Source organism: Condylura cristata, unplaced genomic scaffold (genome assembly GCF_000260355.1).
Source record: "Condylura cristata isolate star-nosed mole 26May11 unplaced genomic scaffold, ConCri1.0 scaffold00015, whole genome shotgun sequence".
NCBI lineage: Eukaryota > Metazoa > Chordata > Mammalia > Eulipotyphla > Talpidae > Condylura > Condylura cristata.
The window spans coordinates 39,021,763-39,045,189 of record NW_004567116.1 but is presented as its reverse complement, the minus strand read 5'-3'; the positions used below and the strand labels follow the sequence as shown (position 1 = coordinate 39,045,189).

General features: G+C 35.1%; 1 protein-coding gene across 1 annotated transcript in view; it reads left to right on the top strand.

Annotated features, from left to right (window-relative positions):
- Positions 1 to 22,651, top strand: part of PGM2L1 (phosphoglucomutase 2-like 1) — a 39,039-nt gene extending 16,388 nt beyond the window's left edge. Inside the window, exons 4-14 of the mRNA XM_004683199.2 lie at positions 241 to 325; positions 3,118 to 3,201; positions 5,589 to 5,782; positions 9,421 to 9,610; positions 9,925 to 10,022; positions 10,854 to 11,034; positions 13,240 to 13,333; positions 13,644 to 13,773; positions 13,995 to 14,184; positions 16,029 to 16,162; positions 17,081 to 22,651. Coding sequence (XP_004683256.1) covers positions 241 to 325; positions 3,118 to 3,201; positions 5,589 to 5,782; positions 9,421 to 9,610; positions 9,925 to 10,022; positions 10,854 to 11,034; positions 13,240 to 13,333; positions 13,644 to 13,773; positions 13,995 to 14,184; positions 16,029 to 16,162; positions 17,081 to 17,183 — 1,483 coding nt within the window. The 3' untranslated portion in view covers positions 17,184 to 22,651. The remainder of the gene's footprint in view (positions 1 to 240; positions 326 to 3,117; positions 3,202 to 5,588; positions 5,783 to 9,420; positions 9,611 to 9,924; positions 10,023 to 10,853; positions 11,035 to 13,239; positions 13,334 to 13,643; positions 13,774 to 13,994; positions 14,185 to 16,028; positions 16,163 to 17,080) is intronic.
- Positions 22,652 to 23,427: the final 776 nt, after the last annotated feature.

The window sequence follows — 23,427 nt, the reverse complement described above, 5'->3', positions numbered from 1 at the left end:
AATGTCAATTATTTTCATTATTAAACTTCTTTTTAAAAAACTTATTTAACAATTTTAAGTGGAGCATTGGAACTTAAGTAATCAGTTCCATATTATAAGTAACTTAAGTTCCAGTTCCATATTATAAGTTTGTTGTATTAGGCTACTGTACATTCAGAATAATTATAATATGAAATATATACTTTACAGAGAGTATGGTAAGCTAAAGACTCACAGAAATCTGTTTTTTTTTTTTTTTAGACTTGCTAAACTCACGGCTGCAGTTTTACTGGCCAAAGACGTTCCTGTGTACCTTTTTTCAAGATATGTTCCTACACCTTTTGTAGTAAGTTTGTTGTGTTATTGATCATATGTTGCTACTCTGGAAAAGATTTCTTAAATCAACCAGGATTCAAATCTTATGTAACTTGTATTAATAATCAAGGAAGACAAACTTTGTTGTGAGTTTATTTTCATTCAACAAACACATGTTGCACCACCTAAGAATCAGATCTATAAACAAGTTGACAAGTCCACAGTCAAACGGTGGCATATTTTAATGCTCATCTTTCAGAAACTAATTTGTTAGGCAGATAAAAATAATTATATTATCAGTTTCCTTGTGTGTGTGTGTGTGTGTGTGTGTGTAAAAACAAAGGATGTAATGTTGGTAGGCTACTCACTCTTATCAAACAGTCACAAAAGAAATTTCAAAAAATACAAGAACTGCTTATCAAGCCATAGTACTGGACCCTGTTGCAATAAGACTTAAAACAAGAAACCCACACCCATATCTTACATTTGGAATTCTAAACATGAATTAAGGAAGAAGATATAATGGAGACTAGAATTTACAGGTAATCCTTTCTGTGCATGGTAGTGGAGGACTGTAAAGATAATTGTGTAAGCTAAATCCACACCAAGTGATCTTAATGAGAAAAATTCTGATTGTTCTGTAATCTCCAAAATTTTTTGAGACATTAAAAAACCCCTTTAAAAAAAAAAAGGTAATGGGTAAATGAACAGGGGGAAGAAAACATTTGTAAAATGATTTTTACTTAGACCAGGCATACCTTACAGATTTTGTAGGTTTAGTTCCAGGTAACCACAATAAAGTGAATATCATAATAAAGCTAGTCACAGGAATTTCTTGGTTCCCCAGTGCATGTTTAAGTTAAGTTTATACTCTATTGTAGTCTGTCAAGTGTGCAGTAGCATTATGTCTAAGAAAGCAGTGTCAATTTTAAAAATAGTTTATTGCTGAAAAATGCTAACCATTATCTGAGCCTTGAACAAGTAAAAGCATTTTCCTGGTATAAAAAAAAATGCAGTAAACTGCAAGGCACAATAAAACAAAGTGCAAGACAAAGTATGCCTATACATTACGAACAAAAGTATTTTTATTTCTTTGTAAAAATATTTATCAAGAGTCTGAACAGTACTTGCTTGTCATCTAACTTAAGAATATGGGTGATTACCTTTTCTATAGTTTGGCAAAATATTGTACTCCTTTCTAAGTTTGGATCAGCTCCCCACATTTTATCCTCTGTACTATTAATGTTATAAAATATTTCTGAAAGTTCCTTCCGTGCAAAGGTTTTTACTAGTATTACTTCCTCTGACATATCTTTACCCTCTTCATTACAACCTCACTCCTCATTTATTTTCATACATTCACCTTCACTAAGTTTATCTGGTTGCATATCTAGAATCTCTTGAATGGCAGTAGTATCATCATTTCTGATGTTTTTTTCCCATAATTCAATTTATGTTTTATTCAAATTTTCCTTCCACTAGTACCATTTTTTGCTTCTTTGCTGCGCTTTCATCTTCCTTGGCTAATTCCCTCTTTCAACTATCTAGTTTAGCAAATTGTTGCCTGGCTTATCACTGGTTTATAAACACAGCAATATGCTTTGCTGTTTTTGTGAGAGCTGAGTAACTGATGACAGTAACAAAACAAAAAATAGCAAAAATTTGGGTGTATGTAAATAAAGGCCTACTTAGAGGGAAATTTTTAGTACAAATTAATGAATATTGTACAGGAAAAACATTAAAATAATGAACTGAGTCTTTAACTTAATGTTAACATATATATACTAAGCTAATAATATTTAATAATAATATAATTTAGTAATGTTAACTTAAAATATAATAAATACAAATAAAGTAAAAGGAAGGAAATAGTAAAGGTATGGAGGAAATTAAATAAATAGAAAATAAGTCAACAGGCAAAAGTTTACTTTTTCAAAAACAATATTTTGAACAATATAATGTGAAATGATATGAAAGCTTAGATGAATTGGCCAATTTCCTACAATGATTGATAAATCAAAATTGATATGAAATAGAAACCATGACTAGATCTATAAACGCTAAAAAATCAGATTGTTCTTTTTCTCCTCAAATTTAAAGCCAGGTCCAGATGAATTTATATACAAATCTTACCAAATGTTTACAGACTAATAAAGTCTCTAAAAAACTGTTCTAGTAATTTATTGCAGATACACTGAATGGCAAAAAAAAAAAAAAAAAAAAAAAAAAAACCAGAAGGAATTACTAAGCTGTTGGTTTGAATGAATGGCAGAACTCAGGAAGAATTTAGACCTCTAGATATTCTTGTAGGATTCTGATCTTAAGTTGCCAATTCCAGCTACCACTATTCCCCGTGCGTGGACTTCCTCTCACAGTGCAGGTAGATGTGCCTGCTGGTAGGAAAGGTATTTCTAGCAGTCCAGATCCACAGTCTTGATAACTAAAAGGAAAATCTCTCTTTAAGAGTTGCAGTAGAAACATATTGGAGAAGAACTCTGACCCTGCGTGGATTATAAGCAAGTCTCCAAATCATATCGTCAGATCTCCAGATTCCAGTGGAATGTCTAGCACAGCATAGGGGTTCATTAAACTTGATCAAGTGAACAGACTAATAAGAAATGTTTATAGAACCAAACTGTTGGGGGTTATTGGTGACCTTTTGGAGATGCGCCCCACCCAGTGAATCTGGAGTGATTGTTGAGGTTTTAGGCTATTTACATTTTAGAGTATTTTCTGTTATTTAATCAAAGGTATCACATCAAATATATGGCTAGTTAAGAAGCAAAAGGAGTTTATGCTATTACTGTCTTTTTTTTCTTTCAGCCCTATGCAGTCCAGGAACTCAAAGCAGTTGCCGGAGTGATGATCACTGCCTCTCACAACCGCAAAGAAGACAATGGATACAAGGTAACCTTTGGGCTCCCATCTCTACTTATTTCATAGTTCATATTTTATTTAAGTAATAGGTGCTGAGAATATTTTCACACTGGGGAGCAAAAGAATAGACACTGGGGACAGAATGATTAAAACACTGAGGCTGACAGACTGTGTAGCCTGAATGGCCCTTGTAACTGCTCAGCATGGACTATGACAAAAGTCTCTTCCTTAATCTTTTTTACTTTTAATAGCTTTACCGCCTTTGATTTACCCCCTTCTATCCCAAATTCATCCTCTCTACCATTTCAGAAATAAAGTATTTTATCAAACACATGAAGAAGGATTGAGAGCTGGTAGGAAGAGAGCCAGAGAAATATAATCTTCACCACACTCTCTTCTCCCTCTGACCTGCTAGGGCTCCCATTGGCCACGGGAACCATTTTCTGGGTCAGCCCCCGTGGCAGAAACAGGAGGGGCAGGGTGAAAAGCAGAGGTTATAACAGAAGACAAAGCACAGCATTGAACTACTATTTGGGGCTGCTGGGTATTGAGTCCAGGATCTTCTATATATTTTTCTTCTTATGTTGGAGGACTCTAGTCTCTCCTGAAAAAAAGATTAAATACTAACAATACTGACACTAGTAAGACTTTGGGCAGGGCCTGCTAAATGGGTAGTGTTAACATCACAGAGGTAAGGAAGAGCATGATCAATTCGGTTTTAGATATACTAAGTTTGTGGTAGCATCATCCTAAAAGCAGTTAGATATATAGATCTGTTGCTCAGGGAGAAAATCTGAATTGATATTTTAGATTTCAGGGGTACATGAATATGTAGACTAAATTGTCTTCTATTTGAATGAAAAGCTAGAGACAGTATAGAATAAGAAAAGTGTAGAATAGGAAAAACAGGTCCAAACAGGATCTTAGGAAATACCAACTTTAAGAGAAATGAGAAAGAAGAGGAGCTGGAAATAGGAGAAATATAGGAAAGATTGGTATCATATAAAGAAAGGGCTAAGAGAGTCTCAAGAAAAGAGAGGTCAGCTGTCAAAGAACTAAGAATCCAGATCTCCTCCTCTAAGCAACAGATTTGTATGTCCAGCTACCTATTAGGTATCCGTTGAGATGTTTAACAGACACACGAGAATTAGTGTCTCTAGAAAGAGGTCTGATTCCCCCACAAGCTGCCATGTATACACCCAATGGATTCTTTCCTCAGTCTTCTCTATCTCTGTAAATTGACAGTATCACACACACACACACCCTAAATCAAAAAAAGACAACTTTGGTTATTCCTTTTCCTTGACTTTTAACATTTAATCCACTAAAGCCTCTACAAACTCTACATCTATGATATATGGTAGGTCTATTTACTCTAGTCTCTGTCTCCTACCTCCACCACTCTAAACCATTGTTGTTTCCTGTTGGAACTACAGCATCCCAGCTGGTCTCTTCCCTGCTTCCACTGTTTGCCTCTGTAGTCCATTCTCTATCAAGCAGCTAGATGTTTTAAAATACAAATCATTCGTGTTAGTTTCCTGCTTAAAATCTTGTTCATTCTTTGAGTAAAACCCAGAGACTTACCTATGGGGCTTATGGGACTGTCTCCTGCCTACTTTTCAGTCTCCTTTCGTTCCTTCCTCTCCTGTGCTTACAGACTCCATTCACATCACTGTTCTTTCTGTTCCTCCAGATCCTCCAGTATGCCAAGCCCTTTCCTACCTATGAGTCTTTGTAATTGAATTTTCCTCAGTAGGACTGTTCATCGCCAAATGTTGAGACTTGTTTATTTTATTTCCTTGTTCATTTCCTTCATTGTACCCACCACTGTCTATGATTATCTACTTTCTTTATGGTGAATTATCTTGTGTACTGAATTGTTTGTTTGACTCTTCTCACACCCATTCCCCACTATGTTCAATAAATACACATGATGAAATATAATAATTAACATGTTAATTATCTTTTCTGATGTGGACTTTGTGACATAAATTCCACTAATTTCTTGTTTATCACAAAACATAACCACTTCATAATACAAAAATTGTATAGTATCAAGTTTCATGGATATTTCATGATTTCTCAGCTTAAATATCACTATCGATCTCAAAGTATGATTGGACACTATGGTTTATGCATAATCAAATGTCACAATGTTGCCGTAACTATACTTGACTTGATTTATAATTATTTCTGTATTCCTCTAAAAGGGGAGATAACACACAGTCATTTAGTGAAGAATCTCTGTAGAGTTATTATCATCAGTATCTTTTGGTATTTATGAAGTTAGTCTCATATTGAAATTTCTCCCTGACTAATTTGATGTACTTCTTTCTAAAGCCAACTGTCTCCACTCTCACTACAGAAATATCTGGTCAACATTTCAGTCATTTTTGCTGTACTTACTTATCATCTAGGTTTACTGGGAAACTGGCGCACAGATTACATCTCCTCATGATAAGGAAATTCTGAAATGTATAGAGGAATGTGTGGAACCCTGGAATGGATCCTGGAATGATAACTTAGTGGACACCAGCCCACTGAAAAGAGATCCTCTGCAGGACATTTGTAGGAGATACATGGAAGATCTGAAAAAGATCTGTTTTCACAGGTATTTAAGTAAAAATATAGAACAATATTAACTTAGAATAAGATTTAAAAATAAGGGAAGAAATAGGGGTGAATATATGTTCCGTATTCATTACATTAAAATTATAACTAACAACTATTACTCATAATAGTAAAATTTTTATTTTACAAATAGCCACACACTTAAAAGGTTTTATTAATCCTCTCACCAAAAGTTTGCATAGATACAGAGAGTAACTGCAGAATCTTTAGTCCTCCTTTTTGCCAGCATCAACATTGGCCCTGACTTTCTTCATTCTGTTCTTGCATTCCTTTCACTGTTTTCATGAAGTCTTTTCTTGTGCAGACTGTCTTGCAAGTCTATAGTTGTGAATATTTTTCTTTGCATAATCCAAGAAATTGTAAATCATGCCAAAGCCAGTTGTCTTGCCACCTCTAAAATGAGTTCTGCATCCAAAGGCAAAGATGACATTGTACCCTTTAGCTAATTTTTCCCCAATTTCTATCTTCGGTAGATAGTTTTGTGTCATTCCCGATGGTGATGGAACTCTAGTCAGCCTGGGAGGAGAAGAAAGTGTTACATATTTTATCTGTCCATGTTACAGTGTTTATTTCCCTATTTTTTTCAGTAATTTAGACAGTAAAATTGCTTTTGCTTTTTGATTTGATTTGATTTCCCTTTTGTTCTTTGCTGGCTCCCGTAGGTAGTGAGGCCAGTTTTTGCAGTTGCTGAGTGAGCAGAGGAGGGCAGGGAAGGCAGATAGAGCTAGTTTATATTGGTGGCACCACTGATACTCCTCCTCTCAGGGCTTCCAGATCTGAGACTCAGCTGTCAGTGTGCTGCTTGAAATCAGTACCAGTCCGTAGGAATAGGGAAGAGAGTGTGATCTAGAGCCCTTCTTTGTTCCCCTTGCCAGGGACCGTTCTCTGTGGATTGCCACAGCTCCTCCATATGTGTCCTCCATCATTCAGGACTACCTATTTCCACACTTTTTTACCTACATTGCCCAGGATCCCTGGCTACAGTTTGCGTCCCCCAGTCTGGACCACAGCCTCCAGATAGGTCTCTCCACCCATCTCCTGTTCAGTGAAGTATGACTCTTCGATTTATCTTCTGTGCAGTCTGTATAAGTCTCTAATTCTAAAGGGTATTTCAGTTACCACAAGCCATGGGCCTCTCAGTATAGTGTCCCTCTGGTTAACTGTTAGATGTTCTTGTGAGCAAAGCAAGAAACCTCCTCTATCCCATCTTAGTAATATCTCAAAGTTCATATAATTTTAAATTATAATAATGACAGTATTTTTAGTGGGACATATATGAAGCTAAAGAGTCACACAAAAAACATTAAACTGAGTTCAGAGACCTATTGTTACTGGTAATACTAATGGTTTTAAGTAGACATATATAGAGATCTACAATTATTACTTACATATAAATCAAATCAGTAATTATGTTATTGTCCCTAGGAACTAAGATTATAGCATGAGATGTAAAATCAAAGAAAATAAATTTTTAAATTATAATTTTAAATTTTAAATTTTAAATATCAATATAAACTCAGTTTATTGAACTCTTTCTGAAATACAAAAAAAATTATTAAAAATCCACAAATTCTGCTAAAACCCAGTTTCTTTTCTTTTCTAAATACTATGTCCCACTAAAAAGATCAAGACTCCTAAGATAAGTGAATGATTGATTCTAAGACCAGGACAGGAAATGTACTAAGTGACCCCAGCATAGCTTTTGTTTCTACCTTGTAAAAGCAAATAATCTCTCTAAGATAATGGGGTCATAGGAGAAGCATCTAAGAGCCAACTTAAAGGGGTTCCAACTGATCAAAGATTAGACAGCTGAACATCAAGATTAACAAAATAATTATGATAACTTTTTCAAAGAAAAAAATCAAATCTAACTAATAAATACAGAAGGAATAAGACTTAAAAAATCACCTTTTATGCCCTCTAACAAATCTAAGCAGTGATCACCAAGAGCTACTAAGACCAGTAGGTAATAGGTTGATGGAAAATTTTATGGTGGATGAATCAAGATGACAAACCACCAATGAATCCTTTCTCCAGAACTGAACTTTTTAAATTATATTACAAGTAATGAGTTTTTTGTTTTATTTATTATAATAGTTTATTTTTACATGTTTTGTGCATTTTTCCATCTCAGTTGCAATCCCCTTGGGTTTCCCATCACCAAATCACCCATGTGCCACCACCATAGTCCAGTGCATTTCCCTCCCCCCCACTGTTTTTGATCCCATTCCCCACTCCACCCCCACAAAATGTCTCTGGTATATATCTGTTCATCATTATCATTATTTTCTCACCTGTTCTGTTATATTCCTGCTATGAGAGAAACCATCTGGTATTTTTCCTTTGCTTTCTGGCTTATCTCACTAAGCATGTGTTTATTTTTTTGGTTGTTGAGTAATATTCCATTGTGTATATGTACCACATCTTTTTAATCCAGTCATTCATTTTTGGGCATTTGGGTTGTTTCCATGTCTTTCCAATGGTGAATAAAGCAGCAATAAACATGGGGGTACAGGTATCTTTTTGAATCAGTGTTTTTGTGTCTTTTGGGTAGATACCTAGGAGTAGGATTCCTGGGTCATAGGGAAGCTCCATGTTTAGCAGTTTGAGGAACCTCCAAACAGTTTTGCATAGTGGTTGTACTAGTTTGCATTCCCACCAGCAGTGCAGGAGAGTTCCTTTTTCTCCACATCCTCTCCAACATTTGTTGTTCTAGTTGTTTGAAGATGTGCTATTCTCACTGGGGTGAGGTGGTATCTCATTGTGGTTTTAATTTTCATCTCCCTTATTACAAGTGATGTTGAACATTTTTTCATATGCTTGTTGGCCATCTGCATTTCCTCTTTGGAGAAGTGTCTTTTTAGCTCTTCTGCCCATTTTTTGATGGGGTTGTTTACTTTATTTTTGTTGAGTTTTGTCAGTTCTCTGTATATCTGTATATCTCTGTATATCTCTGATCAATCCTTTATTGCTAGTTTTGTGTGAGAAATTTTTTTCCGAATCAGTGGGATTGTCTGTTTGTTTTTTGTAATGTCTCTTTTGCTGTACAGAAGCTCTTTAACTTGATGTAGTCCTATCTATCTATCCTTGCCTTCACTATTGTGGCATTGGGTACTATATCTTTAAAGATGTTGCTGAAATATATGTCGTGTAGTGTTTGGTCCATCTTTGTTTCCAGGTATTTTATGGTTTCCATTCTTATGTCTAGGTCTTTAATCCACTTCGAGTTGATTTTTGTGTATGGTGAGAGGTAGTGATCTAGTTTCATTTTTTTGCATGTAGCTTCCCAGTTTTCCCAGCACCATTTGTTGAACAAACTTTCCATTGTATCTTCTTTGCTCCTTTGTCAAAGATAAACTGTCCATAAACCTGTGGGGTTTATATCTGGGTTTTCTATCCAAATCCACTGGCCTGTATGTCTGTTCTTGTTCCAGTACCATGTGGTTTTGATTATTATGGCTTTGTAGTATAACTTGAAGTTTGAGATTATAATGCCTCCATTCTCTTTCTTCCCAGTCATGAGAGTTTTGGCTACTCGAGGTCTTTTGATATTTCATATGAATCTCATCTACAAGTAATGGGTTTTAATATTTTATAAATGATTATTTTCTTTTACAGGGAATTAAACTCAAAGACCACCTTGAAATTTGTACATACATCTTTCCACGGGGTTGGACATGACTATGTGCAGTTGGCTTTTCAAGTGTTTGGTTTTAAGCCTCCAATTCCAGTCCCAGAGCAAAAAGATCCAGACCCAGACTTTTCTACTGTTAAATGTCCAAACCCTGAAGAAGGAGAATCTGTGCTGGTATTGTTTTTCTATATTTCAGTTACTAGTAGCATACTAAGCTTCTTCAACATAGTTAGAGTTCACTGACAATTCAAAGATTACTTATGAAAGCAGAAACCACTCTAGTTTATATCTTCTAAATGATACTGGAATCACATGTTCTGTTTCATCTGAAATCTCTGTGGTAGCGATCCCCACTTGTAGGCCTTTTATTTTCAATGTAGGTGAACTATATTTCTTCTAAAATTCATAGCACTAACACAGACATTTAGGAACAGTAACATTGCGTTTGGCATCTTTACTACAATCCAACCTTTTGGTCACTATTTCAGGAACTTTCTCTGAGATTGGCAGAGAAAGAAAAGGCCCGGGTAGTGCTAGCCACAGATCCTGATGCAGACCGACTGGCAGTGGCCGAGCTTCAGGAGAGGTGAGTGAACTTATCACTTGATCTAAAAACTTTAACTCTGAAAAACAACTTTTTAATTGTAAGTATTATAGGCTCATTGGAAATAAATAATAATCTCCTATAAGCACTCTATCTGGAGATAACCCCTTAAGTTGGTATTTTGACATTTTATTCTATCCTTTTTATTCAGATATTTAAATATATATTTGTATTTATAAAGATGATCATACTTCATAGTTTTTATATTTTGAGTTTTGATTATTTTCCACTTAACATTTTATGGTAAGCATTTTTCCTGTCTTTAATATTATTTGAAAATATTAATCTTCAAAATGCATAACATCCTAACAAATTGCTTTATATCAATAAAACCATTTCTAATCTTAGTCATTTAGGAATTTTTTGCCATGTATTTTTGCCACCATAATGTTGTCCTTACACAGAAAGGACATCATAACTTTTTTCTCAGTTATTTTTATTGAAATATTTGCATATTATTTATATGCATAAACATAATGTGTACAACATACTGATATAAGTTTATATATTACAGTATGACTGCCATTGTAGTAGTAATTAGCACTTCTAACACATCTTTTTTAGTGGTTGGTATAATCATAATTTTTTTCTCATTAGGTAGGAGAATAAAAGTAACAATCTAAGAATTGTTCAAAAGGTTTAGGGTGACAAAAAGTCACCCATGGTCAATTAGAAAAGTAGTAAATATTTTCTCAAAAATCCCATGTAATTTTCCTATATGAAGGAGGGTAATTCTCCTATATGAAGGAGAATCACAGGGTTTTGATGAGAAGCTATAAAGGTCTTGACTTTATATTTTCATTCTCTCTACAGTGGTCACTGGAAAGTTTTCACAGGAAATGAGTTGGCAGCTTTGTTTGGATGGTGGATGTTTGATTGCTGGAAGAAAAATAAATCAATTAATGCTGATGTGAAGAACATTTATATGTTAGCAACCACAGTCTCTTCCAAAATTTTGAAGGCAATTGCACTTAAAGAAGGATTTCATTTTGAAGTAAGAATAGATATTGTATGCTAATTTGCTAAAACTATTTCTAAAAATGAAGCCATCTCACCATCAAAACATACTTTCAGTGATTTCATTTATAATTCTCCATCCAGCCAGGGAGCTAACCCTGTTTGTTGTATCTTAGAACTACAACACATATTTACAATAAAAGCCCATATATGACAGCAGACTCTCCTATCTCTCCCTCTGCTACCCTCAGCAGTGTATTTCAGTAAATCCGCCTGTTCTGCTGCTCCACACTCTGTCTCTAGTGAATCCTCTCACCCTTTTCTTGAACCAGTAACCTACACCCTAGTTCTACAAATTTAATAAATCTATAAAAAATAAAAAGCATAATTCTCCCTTTTTAACACTTGCTTAATCTTTTCAATAGTTAAGACACTTTGATTCAAGTTCATCCAGTTTTTGAATTTCTGAAACTAAGATCAGATTATTCTTTAAAAATTACATGAATGCTTACTATTCCATACAATAATATCTGACTTTCTTTCTGGGAAAATCTCACTCCTGGTGACCTCACCAGTAACACGAACTCCACTCAAAAAACTTGTAGGTATCAGTGATCATTTGTTTAATCTCTCTAAGTTCAGTCTTAAGAAACTAAATTGTAAATTAAGACCTAGTGATTCTACATGTAGAACACCAGTAATGGCTCTCTTTTGGGACAGAATCTTTAGCCTTTGTGAATCATAGGAGTAAAGTGGGCTGTCTTTGATACCTCTGGTATGAATGCCAACTTAGCTGCCTGTCCTCTACTGTCTTTGCCAAACATTAGTGAAAATCTCACCACTGGGCATGTTTCTTGACCTGCAGTCAAGAAACGGGTTTTAACACTAATTGGATGAGTAAAAGAATATTGTACCCGTCTTAATGAAATAGAAATTTCAGCCTTACACTTTCTAAACCACAACAAACAAAATAGAAGAAATCAAAGGCTTACATATGCCAAATATTCTGAATTGCAATGATGTAAATACTTTTCCTTGTTTACAGCTATAGCAAGAAAAATAGGAAATGATCACAAAAGAGAAACACAAAAAAATCATCATTCTATAGCCGTATTATAAATTTGCTTCCTTGCTTTAGTTGTGGGGGAAAAGGAACAGCAGAGGTTTTGGCTTTTTCTTTTTCTCAGTGAAGAGGTAGAGAGGTGAATTAGCTCTAGAATTAGATCAGTGTGTATCACATGCACTTTCTGTTAATTTTCAGAGAGTTCTTATCTTTAAAATGAACAGTAGCCTCATTTGATGGTAGGTCCTCAATCTAATTACCAAAGGTCCTTTGTTATGGAAAGGAACACTTGGTTCTAACATGTGATAATGTTCAAAATGCACAATTAACCACTAAAAAGCTTTTTGGCTTTTGACTACTCAGGGACCTAACTCACAATTATCATAGGTACTTTATATTAGTACATATGCTGCAGTTAAAAAGGTGGTTTCCAAGATGCTGTGTAATTGAGTCCTGGCTCTATTTCTTAAATGCAGCAAATTTTGGTCAGACATGCTAAACACTGAGCTGCTGTTTCAGCCATAGATATTTTTGTTTGTTTAAAGATTTATTTATGCTTACAGAACTGGGGTACAGGCCAGAGGTGTGGTGGGTGAGAGGACTCACCAGAAACAGAGAGGGGAGCAGAACAGGCAGGTTGACAAAGTACACTGCTGAGGGAAGCAGTGGACAGGTCAGAAGAGGTCTGCCACACCATGTGGGTCAGCTGTCTGGCTGGGGATTGAACTCATGCTGCAATGGCTTTGGAGAGCTTCATGATGCGGTGCTTGAATCCATTGTGGCACCAGGGAGAGCCCTCAGCCATAGATATTTTATGATCATTAAAAAAGATAATAATACATGGAGTATAGTATAAAGCACTGGTTACAGAGCTTGATAAATAGTAGATGATCATAATATAAGTGTGTGCTTATGTTACACATATGTGACTATGTGGGTCACCACTCAGAAATAATGGATTTTGTGTAAATCAGTTACCTGTCACTGCTAAGTTATGGATCATGGGGTGGGGGGGGGTGTATTTGTGTACCTAAGGACTGTGTTTACCACTCATAAAACTTGTGGACTGAACAACCTAACAGAAGATCACTGAGTGCTATGTGCATTTAGCGACAGGTTTTCTCTAATGTGTTCTTATGAGAAAGTCACTTAACTAGAATGGCATCCTCTGCATTTCAGGAAACATTGCCAGGTTTTAAATGGATTGGAAGCAGGATAAAAGACCTCCTGAAAAATGGGAAAGAAGTCCTTTTTGCATTTGAAGAATCGATTGGTATGTAGTAAATATTAAAGTATTTGAAATTTGATTGAGAGTATTTTTTAAAAGTAGTAATTTGATAGGAATTTTTGTCTTCTGAGTTTGCTTTTTGAGTTGTAAGCACCATTGAGATCTCAGAAATGTGTAGATGGGTTTCTCACTGGCAAATTAAAAAAGCATCTAAACATCCCCTAAATACTTGGTATTAGTGGATTTCATGAACTTCTAGACCTTTAAATTCATTGGCCTTTCTGATGAAATGTGAAACTGTTGAAATTGTGACAAGCTTCAGTTTTCCTTTTTTCAAAACTTTTTTAATCCTCAGGTTTTCTGTGTGGAACTTCAGTTTTGGATAAAGATGGGGTGAGCGCAGCTGTTGTTGTTGCTGAGATGGCATCTTACCTGGAAACTCTGAACATCACATTGAAGCAGCAACTCATTAAAGTTTATGAAAAGTAAGTTCTACTGTTATGATCATGACATGCTAGCCGTTTTTATCTTTTACTCTATTTTTAGCTCTCTAATTCATTTTTTAATACTACCCAACAAAAGTACTAAAATTGTCTGAATTAAAGATAGCCACTGTCTACAAAGTATATCATATGCTTATCTTTAACTCTTTTCTAAAGATTAATCTGACAACTGATTTTAACACTTTACTTAAATCTTTGTGCAGATATGGTTATCATATTTCAAAAACTTCATATTTCTTGTGTTATGATCCCGCCATCATCAAAAGTATATTTGAAAGGCTTCGCAATTTTTATTCTCCAAATGAATATCCAAAATTTTGTGGACCATTTGCTATATTACATATACGGGACATTACCACTGGATATGACAGCAGCCAGCCTGATAAAAAATCAGTAAGTGTCTACTTTTTAAGAAAAGGTTTTAGCAATTTGTAATAATTCATACTGCAGTAAAATAGTTAACAGTTCAAGGCCCTCCCTTGTGCACAGCAGGTTAAAGCACAGCACGGTGGGGCTATCACAGCCACTGCAGTATGGGTTCTGGGTTCGAGCCCCAGCCAGCAAGGTAAACCACGTGGCAGGCAGACCTCTCTGGCCCACACACTGCTCCCTGTGTATTTCACTTGACCGGCCTGTTCTGCTACACACTCTGTCTTTAGTGAATCCTCTCACCCCTTGCACCCCTGGCCTGTGCCCCAGTTCTATAAGCATAAATAGATGAATCTTAAAAAAAAAAATAGTAACAGTTCAAGTCTGGAAGTTTCATGAATCTAGGATCCATTGTTTTTCTCCAGAACAGTTGTAACTGCTCTCCAACTCTGTCTTCCTCACTTCTCGAATCTGTGTTACTTTCTAAGCAGGGGAGGGAGGGGATAAGAGGCAGAAAGAAAAGGGAAGTGAGAATGTGTGTGATACTGAATAATGTTGAAAATAAAGCCTGAAAGCCTATAATGTTGAAGATATATGTCCTTCCAGTTGCAGCTAGCCTTTTCAACATTATTCCTAAATCCCTGCCAAGTAAGACAACTTTTAGCTCCTTGGATGCACCCGTTTTTAAAAGTTTCTGTCTTTGTTCTTCTCCCTGCTGCTGTAGTTTCCCACCTTAGCCGTTCTCCAAGCACTTGTTGCTGCTCCATAGACCTCCATACTCAGCTCTCCCCCCCGAGGTTTCATCGTCTGTGGTGCTTTACTCTTGTCACTTATCATCATAGTGCTGTTTGTGGCAGGTGCATTTTCTGATATACCTTTCAAAGCTTCTGTGTGGTAGGTGCTCAGCATATCTTTTGTGTTATTGTTATGTTTTGCTCTTGTTATTAGCCTAAATGTCCATTCATAATATTCTGCTGTCAAGATTCTAGGGGAATATGTTTTGAGACATCACCAGCTCTTATATGAGTTACGATACTCATTCCATTTCTGTATGTTCATCTAGTCATCAAACACTGGTTCCCACTTGTTGGTATTCTGTGTAGGTGCACATGCATGTGTGTGTGTAAACTACTTGAAGTGCCAAATCATGTGCTATTTATTTCTCTCATGCTGTATTTAAGAGTTATTTTGTGATGTCTTTTTTCTCTTTACTTTCATATTTATGTGTAACTTGTATGTTTATATATTTTTGTTTATGTATGTTTTGTTGAGACAGAATTCATATACCAGTATTAACCTATTTGCAAGCATACAGTATGGTGGTTTTTAATATCATCATAGATATTTAAAGTTTATGATATTCTTTTTCAAAATGTTGTCTTTGTTCTCCACTGATGCTTGCAACGCTTTTACAAGGCAGGTAACTTCTTCTCCCACTTCAGATTGACGTTCATCTGTGTGTACAGTAGTCATGTATCAGTACCCTTGTGTTCTACAGGCACAAATACACTAGGGATACAGGCCTGGGGGGATAAAGCACTGGGGATTCTCTACTCTTAATTCTAGTGGGGAAATGGACTAGTAAGCAATGATTACAAAATGGTCACAGCTACCAGGGATGCCTAAGACACTATGAAACTGCAGAAGGACCCTTACTCAGATTTGTGTGGTGGATGGGAGACTTTATAGAGGACTGTTGTAAGCTGAATTCTAGAGTATGAGTCCTCAGCTCTACCACCACTCTACTTTCTGTTTTTAAGAATTTGACTCTTTTAAGTACCTCGTATAGATGCAATACATCTTACAACGCTTGAAAATGAAAAAGATGTCAAGTATAAAATTTAACTGTTGTTACAATTATGCATTAGGTGCTGCCTGTGAGTAAAAGCAGCCAAATGATTACATTTACTTTTCAAAATGGCTGTGTTGCTACTCTTCGTACAAGCGGGACAGAACCAAAGATCAAATATTACGCAGAGATGTGTGCGTCACCCGGCCAAAGGTGAGAACTGACAGTCCTAAATATATATGTAACTTTCATGCTTATATATCACTTATATACTTATATATAACTTTTGTTTACATATGTTTGGTTGAGATAGAATTTACATACCAGCTTTCACCTGTTTACAAGCATATAGTATGATGGTTTTTAATGTCATCATAGAACTGTGAAATCAGTACTACAATCAATTTTAGGGGAAATTTGGAATTACCTTTAGAGCCCAAGTCTTTGCATTTAAGGGTAGATTTTCTTCCCTCTGGGGAGAAACAAGACCTGAAGTCATTCAGAGCTGAGTTTTAGTTAAACCAAATTGGGTAATAGTATATATGGTTAAAAGCCAAGAATGATTTTAAAGTAATAAAAGCTGACTTGTGTGTTCTTTCAAAGAACTGTGAATTTGGTCTACAGCTTCCTAGGAACACTTAAAGCAACAGTAGCTCTTCAGGTGATGACACTGAAGAAAATACCTGTATTATTTTTTTAAAGCTCTCATTCTTTTATTTATACCTCTCTTGGTTACCTGAAAAATAAGGCAAGTCACCTTAATATCTATATTAACTATTTATTCTTCAAAAGTATTTCAGAAAGCCATTGAATCTTAAGATCATGTATTGGTGTTCCAAGCTATTAAATTGTCTGATCTAGAAGAATTCTTTAGATATCTGTATGTAACTCAGCCCTTTTTATCAAGTATCAAGGAACTTCTTTTAATGCAGCTCAACTTTAGCTTGTCATACCCATATGTTCTTTGTGTTTGATTTTCCTCTCTTTGTTCTGTTTTAACTGAGTGAATTTCTCTTCTGTTTACCATTTGTTTATCCTGTCACATTTGTGCCCTCTTAAAAATGTGTAACAATGTAAGCAAATTTTAAGGCTATGTAAGTAACTTGAAAACTCTTCATCTTTTTTTCTCAGTGATACTGCCTTACTAGAAGAGGAACTGAAGAAACTCATTGAAGCTATGATTGAGAATTTTCTTGAACCCAACAAAAATGGACTGGTCTGGCGTTCTGTTTAGTGTACACCAGCCACCATTCCTTTGCACTGGCACATAAACCAGAATGACTGACCTCTCCACGCTCATGTTAGCTTGAGCTTGTGTTAGCATTCTCGCTCTGGCTCACCTGGCCAAGTATCTGTTCACTTTTCTTTCTTTTTGGTTGGCTAACTAAACAAACTGTATAAATTCAAAATGATGTGGTCTGGAGAGAAATTCAACTTTTTTCAAAATCTGGAACAAAAGTCATTACATTAAAAGCATTTTAGTAATACAACTTACTCTAACAGAAACACAGTAACATGAGTTTTCTTATTAAACTATGATAAAGCTTACTTCCACATTCTTATAATTGTGTATAGCACGGTTTTAAAAAATTCAGGTAAATGTCTTGTAATTGTAGAATTAGTTAAGGAAATTAACCTATAAAATTGGCAAACATACAATACTCCTTCCAGATCACTGTAGAACAGTGTCATTGTTACATCAGAAGTATTAATTTACAAATTAGAGTATTTGAAATAGGGTACTTAGGGTTTCTAGGTTAGAACTGATATTATGTGGTTTCTGCACCTGTTCAGGTGCTTTTGGTGCAGTGCAAATGTATGTATTTAACAGTGTTTACTGAACATCAAACAATAGTGGCAACACTCCTGTGGGCTTTGTTCTTGTCAAATTTCTTAGTGCCTTCTCGGGGTCTGGCATGAATTGAAAGTGTTCCTGATTACTATAATTAATCAGTTGATTTTCAGACAGTAGAGGGAAATCTTCCAAACTATATATAGGTGCTTCTCCATATACATCAAATGTGTTTGCTGATTTTTAAATTTTTGAATGTAAGTAAAAATCTTAATGAAATCAGGCTCACTTTAACTTTAGCTAAGGATCTTCATGTTAGAATCAAGCATCACATTTCACAGCCTTTAAGTAAATGAAAAAAAAACTGAACTGAGAAATGAGCTTTGAATTTCCATAAAAGTCCAACTTTCAAATTTCATTTTTCTAAGTGGATTTATTCCTTTATCAGATAAAATAATACTAATTTTACTAATAAATAAAACATCCAAACTTTAGATGTTATAAAGCTCTAAAACTACATGTTTTAAAACTAAAGTCCAGTTTATTCTAACATCTTGTTGACTTATTGTATAGAATTTCTGATCACAACAGTTCTATTTATCTTTTCTCATGTGGAGAAAAAATTAGAAGATCTCCTTGGGTTGATTTTGCAGTCTTAGAAGTAAGACTTAATCGACAAGTGCTATTTAATCTTCTTAAGCATTGAGTTACTGTCCTATGTAATTCAATGAATACTTAACCATGTGTGGCATAGTTATGGGGTCACAGTAACATGCATTGGGTGTAATCATACCAACAGATTGCCTAAGGAAGATAACTGGTATTAGAACATTTGTTTCCTAAAAAATAATAGTAATAAAAAGTTTGAACTGATTAGGATATTAAATCTACATATAGTTTGGTTTGTTGCAACTATCAGCTAACATTTAGTTGAACCAATAATTTTCAAATTATTATTGCCACTATTGTTAATGTGTTCCCACTTTACTTTCATTTAATTGGATCTTGTATGACTGTAGATAATAAGACTGCTGACTAAATGTAGAACACTGTTGTTTCTGAATGTTTTTTTTTTTTCAAATACTTTGCACTGAAGAGAAAATATGTAGAATGTGTTGCTTTACTTGCTTTTAGGAATGTAGATTATAATTTAGGAAATGGCTTATATTCTACAAATGGTATGAACAATGCTATATATATATATAAAATGTGTACATTTGCTTTCAGTATGTGTGTTACATGACTAAAGAGCAAAGTAGAGCTAAAATGATAGGCTAACCCCATTCATAATCAGTAATGTCACATCATAATTGTCATTGTTGTAAAAAGAACAGCTTTATTTGAATGCTTTGATGGAATACAACATTTAAGTCACCATATGGTAAAAAACTATCTGAAATTTCAAAGTCCAAAGTTTAAAATAACAAAATTTTAAAAAGGTTGCCAAAATGTATGAATTGAAGGTATTTGATTCTAGCCAAGCTCTGGAGTCTGTCCAAGCATGATATTTAAATTTAAACATGAAATTGTGGGTATATACTTTCCTAACTGGATAACTTCAGAAACAACACAAGCTTTAAGCAGGAGAGACAGATTAGCTGGCCAGGAGGTCTCAGCCTTGAAGTAAATATTGTATATCTTTTTCCTTCTGAACTATCTCATGGAAATGAATGCATTCTCACTGAGCATGTACATTAAAATTGGGATTTTCTAGAGCTTTGGAGAATCTTGCCCACCAAATGTATACTGGCTATGATAGTATTGCAATAGAAATAAACAAACAATAGGTAAAAAAAAAAAAAGGTGGCAGAGAAAACACTTCTGTGAGGGACAAACTTATTATCTTAAACACAGGGAATAAACTTACTGTGGGCAAGTTGCTTATTTGTGTTTGTTACTATGATACACAGATAGTGAACATATTTTCTTTTCCTACCAACCACTAAAATTAAGGTCAAGTTTTAGGAAGTAAGAAAAAGAACCCCTTTTTTTACTGATTCAGTTCCTCCTAGGATGTTACATCTTAGTATCATATGAGAAGTGGGAAAGGAATATAGCAGAATTTCTTTTAAAGAAAAAAACTTGAAAATAAAATATGTTCAAATAAAGATCACTTAACTCTGGAGAGGATAAAGCTATCAAGATAGTTTAATAAATCTTCGTTGAGTTTTTTATTGAAAGACTCAAAGTAAGGAGTAATATGGCAATATTACTCTCCAGTAAGGATAGTATAAAAGGGAATAAGGATCTTTCCATAAAAAAATAAAATTTTAAATATTAAGGGTATATACTAAATTACTTTTTAAGTTTCCTTCCAATATGTTTTATTTTTAACCCAAGTTGGAAAAGGTGATGGTGTCCAGAGCACTTAAAATACCATTGAGTGTCACTCCATATCTAGATGCTTCTAGCTCAAAGATAGTTTTTGTGCTTGTTGAGTAAGTTGTATATGCATGAGTTCATATGTTCATGAGATGAACATAATTTTGTTCATCTTAAAGAATGTATAGTATTATAGGATACTGAAGGATTTTGTTTAAATATAAAGTATTGTTATTTGGAAATAACTTCCAAACAGAGGTTCTAAGACATTAACTACTTAGACTTCCTATTCCTTAAGCAGGTTCCCTTGGAATTGATGCAATAAAGGTGTTAGGTGGAGTTTAATGAAGAAATTGTTCTATAAGCTGCTGCTAGTGGTATTTCTTTCAGATGTTTTCCATTGATATCTGTGATGCTTGAAAAATACTAACTCTACTTGGATAACTTTAATTTATGCCTTTTTCTCTCTACCTCCCTCTTTCCGTAGGTACCCCCCCCATCCACACACATTTTGTTACTGTGAAAACTTTTGCCCTGTTACCTCACTAATAAGAAATCTTAACTGGATTCATTCAGAATGCTTTAAACTTCTTTGTAAACTATATTTGTTTATGGGCTCTTGGTTATTTTGTTATTATTGTTAAAATATGTAAGCCACTGTAGGAAATAATTTTAAATCTATTTCCTAGTCTTTTTTTGGTCTGTCTTAGATATTATTGTATGTAAATTTATTGTGGCCTTTCATAATCCACTTGTTTTCAGAGATTGCTCTAGAAATTGATGAGGAATGCATCACACTAATCAAAATGAGTGGCAAATAGATTTAGCATTTTATTTCCAGTTTCCTTCTACTCTGGGCATTCAAAGCACATGATTTAAGGATATCTTTATTCCATATTTTTCCCTCAAACCATATTACAATAAGCCACAAGAAGTCTTAAGGTAGAAAAGAGAATTTTTCATTGTCTGACTATACACTGAATGACTAAATCTAGTTGGAAACCACGCTGGTATTTACCATTGTTTACTTTAAAATATTCACCATCCTGTTACATTATTTAAGTCTTTTCTTTCTGTTGTTATAAGTCTATGAACTTAAAAAAGAAAACATACAGAATAAGTAGAGTAACCAAGATAAGTGCAAAATTATATATCTGGAACTTGCTTCTCAAATTTTTCTACCCAACATGCCCTAAACGCAGAGGAGCATGAAAGTGCTGGGAAAGGCCCTGAGAATAAAATCAGAAGCAGCCGACTACTAACATAAAATTTCATGCCCTGTCTTAAAAATGTAAATGAATTTTGCATCCTCCATAATAAAAGTGCTTCATGCAGAAATTATTCCTAATCTTTACCAAAACTGGTGCTATCAGAAAGGAGCACATGTTTGTAATGTGGCTTCTCAATTTTATCCCCAACCCCCCCTCCTCACATTTCCTGCATATCCTTGGGGTTACATACACTGACTCTAGCATGAGACATATAAACATAGAACATATCTAGGATATTCCCTGCCTTATAGAAACTGACCTTTAAAAGTGTTGTCAACTTTAACTGTACTGAAACAGTTATATTACCACTGAACCTTGTAATTTATTGTCAGGCCTGTTCTCTAATTAAGAAGGAACACCCAACTCTCAGCCTTCTAGAAGACAGGGGCCATCATTTCTTAGTGTTCATAGCCACACCTAGTATAGTATCTGGCATAGGATGCTTAATTGGTGACAACAGGAATTAAGGGATTTTATTTTAAAGGAGCAAGTAGTTTAAGAAACAGCCAAAACCATTCATTTTTAATTCAGCTTTCAAAGTCTGTCTCATTCCTGAAATGTATAGTAAGTAAGGGGTATTAACCACACACACCCTTAACTACTCAGTTTCTTTGGGGAGAGGAGAGTATGTTCCTGTTTGGAAGTTGTATGTAACACCTGGTTTTTTACATTCACAGCAAGGTGTTGACCAAGAAGGCTAAGAAAATATCTGTACAGACTTAATGTTGCTAGTGTGAGTGCCATTTTGAGCCTACAAGTGTTGCCTTCCAAGTGAGTCCCAACTAATTTGATTTGATTTGATATATTTTTGTCCAGTGTTATGACTCATCACATATCTTACAAGAGCCAGTTGACCAAGAGTCTGCATCCATATACAGTGAGGCCTTGTGGTAATAGACTAAAATAAAAATCTTTGTGTACGTCACTGAGTGTGCTCAACAGAATACATGCAATTAAGGATAAATTGTTTTTCTGACTATAGCCGTAATTCAAAACTGTGCCCTTGTTTCAACAGTTTCTGTCAACATCTTTTCATTTTTCCCCTACAAAAACACCAGGGTGTATTATAGTACTGCCTGTGAGAATTTGCACTTTAAGTATTTGTGTGTGGATTTCTTGTGGTTTTAGCCAATGAAGTGTTATCAGTAATAAACAGGTCTCTTCATAAATATGATTGTCTGCATAATTTTTATTATCTTAGGTCCTATGCAGTACATAAAGTTTGCTATCCACAGTGAACATGTTCTGGAAATATATATGCCAGGAATAAAGTAGATTCTCAAAGAAGAGCCTAAATAAAGATTTACTCAGTAAATATTTCTTGACTGATTTTTCAGAAGTTCCAGAGTGTTAATATTTAAGTTCTCTCCTCCTTATTTTTCTTTCTCTCCTTTAGCTGGCCTAATTTGTCCACTTATAATAAAAAGCTAAAGGTTTGAAAACCCTTTAAAGTCACAACTACATACCTGTGATACAGTGGCCATCACAGGTTGTTGGCAGTGGCCCTGGTCTATACTGTCTCTCCCTCAGTCATGTTCAAAGATTAAGAAGAGTAGCATTATCACCTTCTACTTTGAATATTCTGAGAACTATGCCAACCCCACCCTCCTGTAGCATATCTCCTATCTTTATTGTTCATAGCATATAAATGAGTGAACCAACACATTTCTTGGAAACTTGCGATATTGCTATACTTGCTATATTGAAGCTGGGTCCTCAACATTGTTTCACTCAAAACAATAGATGGATGTATGAAAAGCCCTCAAAACAGTGGTATTTAAGGACCTGCTATAATAGTCATTTCATTAACTATTGATTAGGAAAAAATAATTGACTCCCTGCCAGGGAGTGTGTGGAGTTTACATGCTCTCCCAGTGACTGGTAGGTCTTCTCCTGGGTTTCCTCCCACATCCCAAAGATGGACACTTTGGGTTCCTTGGCAGGTGTCAGTGAGTATGTGTAAGTCAGAGTAAGCTCAGGTGTGTGACAGTGCATACTGCGGTGGGAAGGTGTCCTCTCTGGGATAGGTCCTACTTTGTACCTTGGGCTGCTGCATGAGGCTTGGGCCACCATTAACCCCAAACTGGCATAAA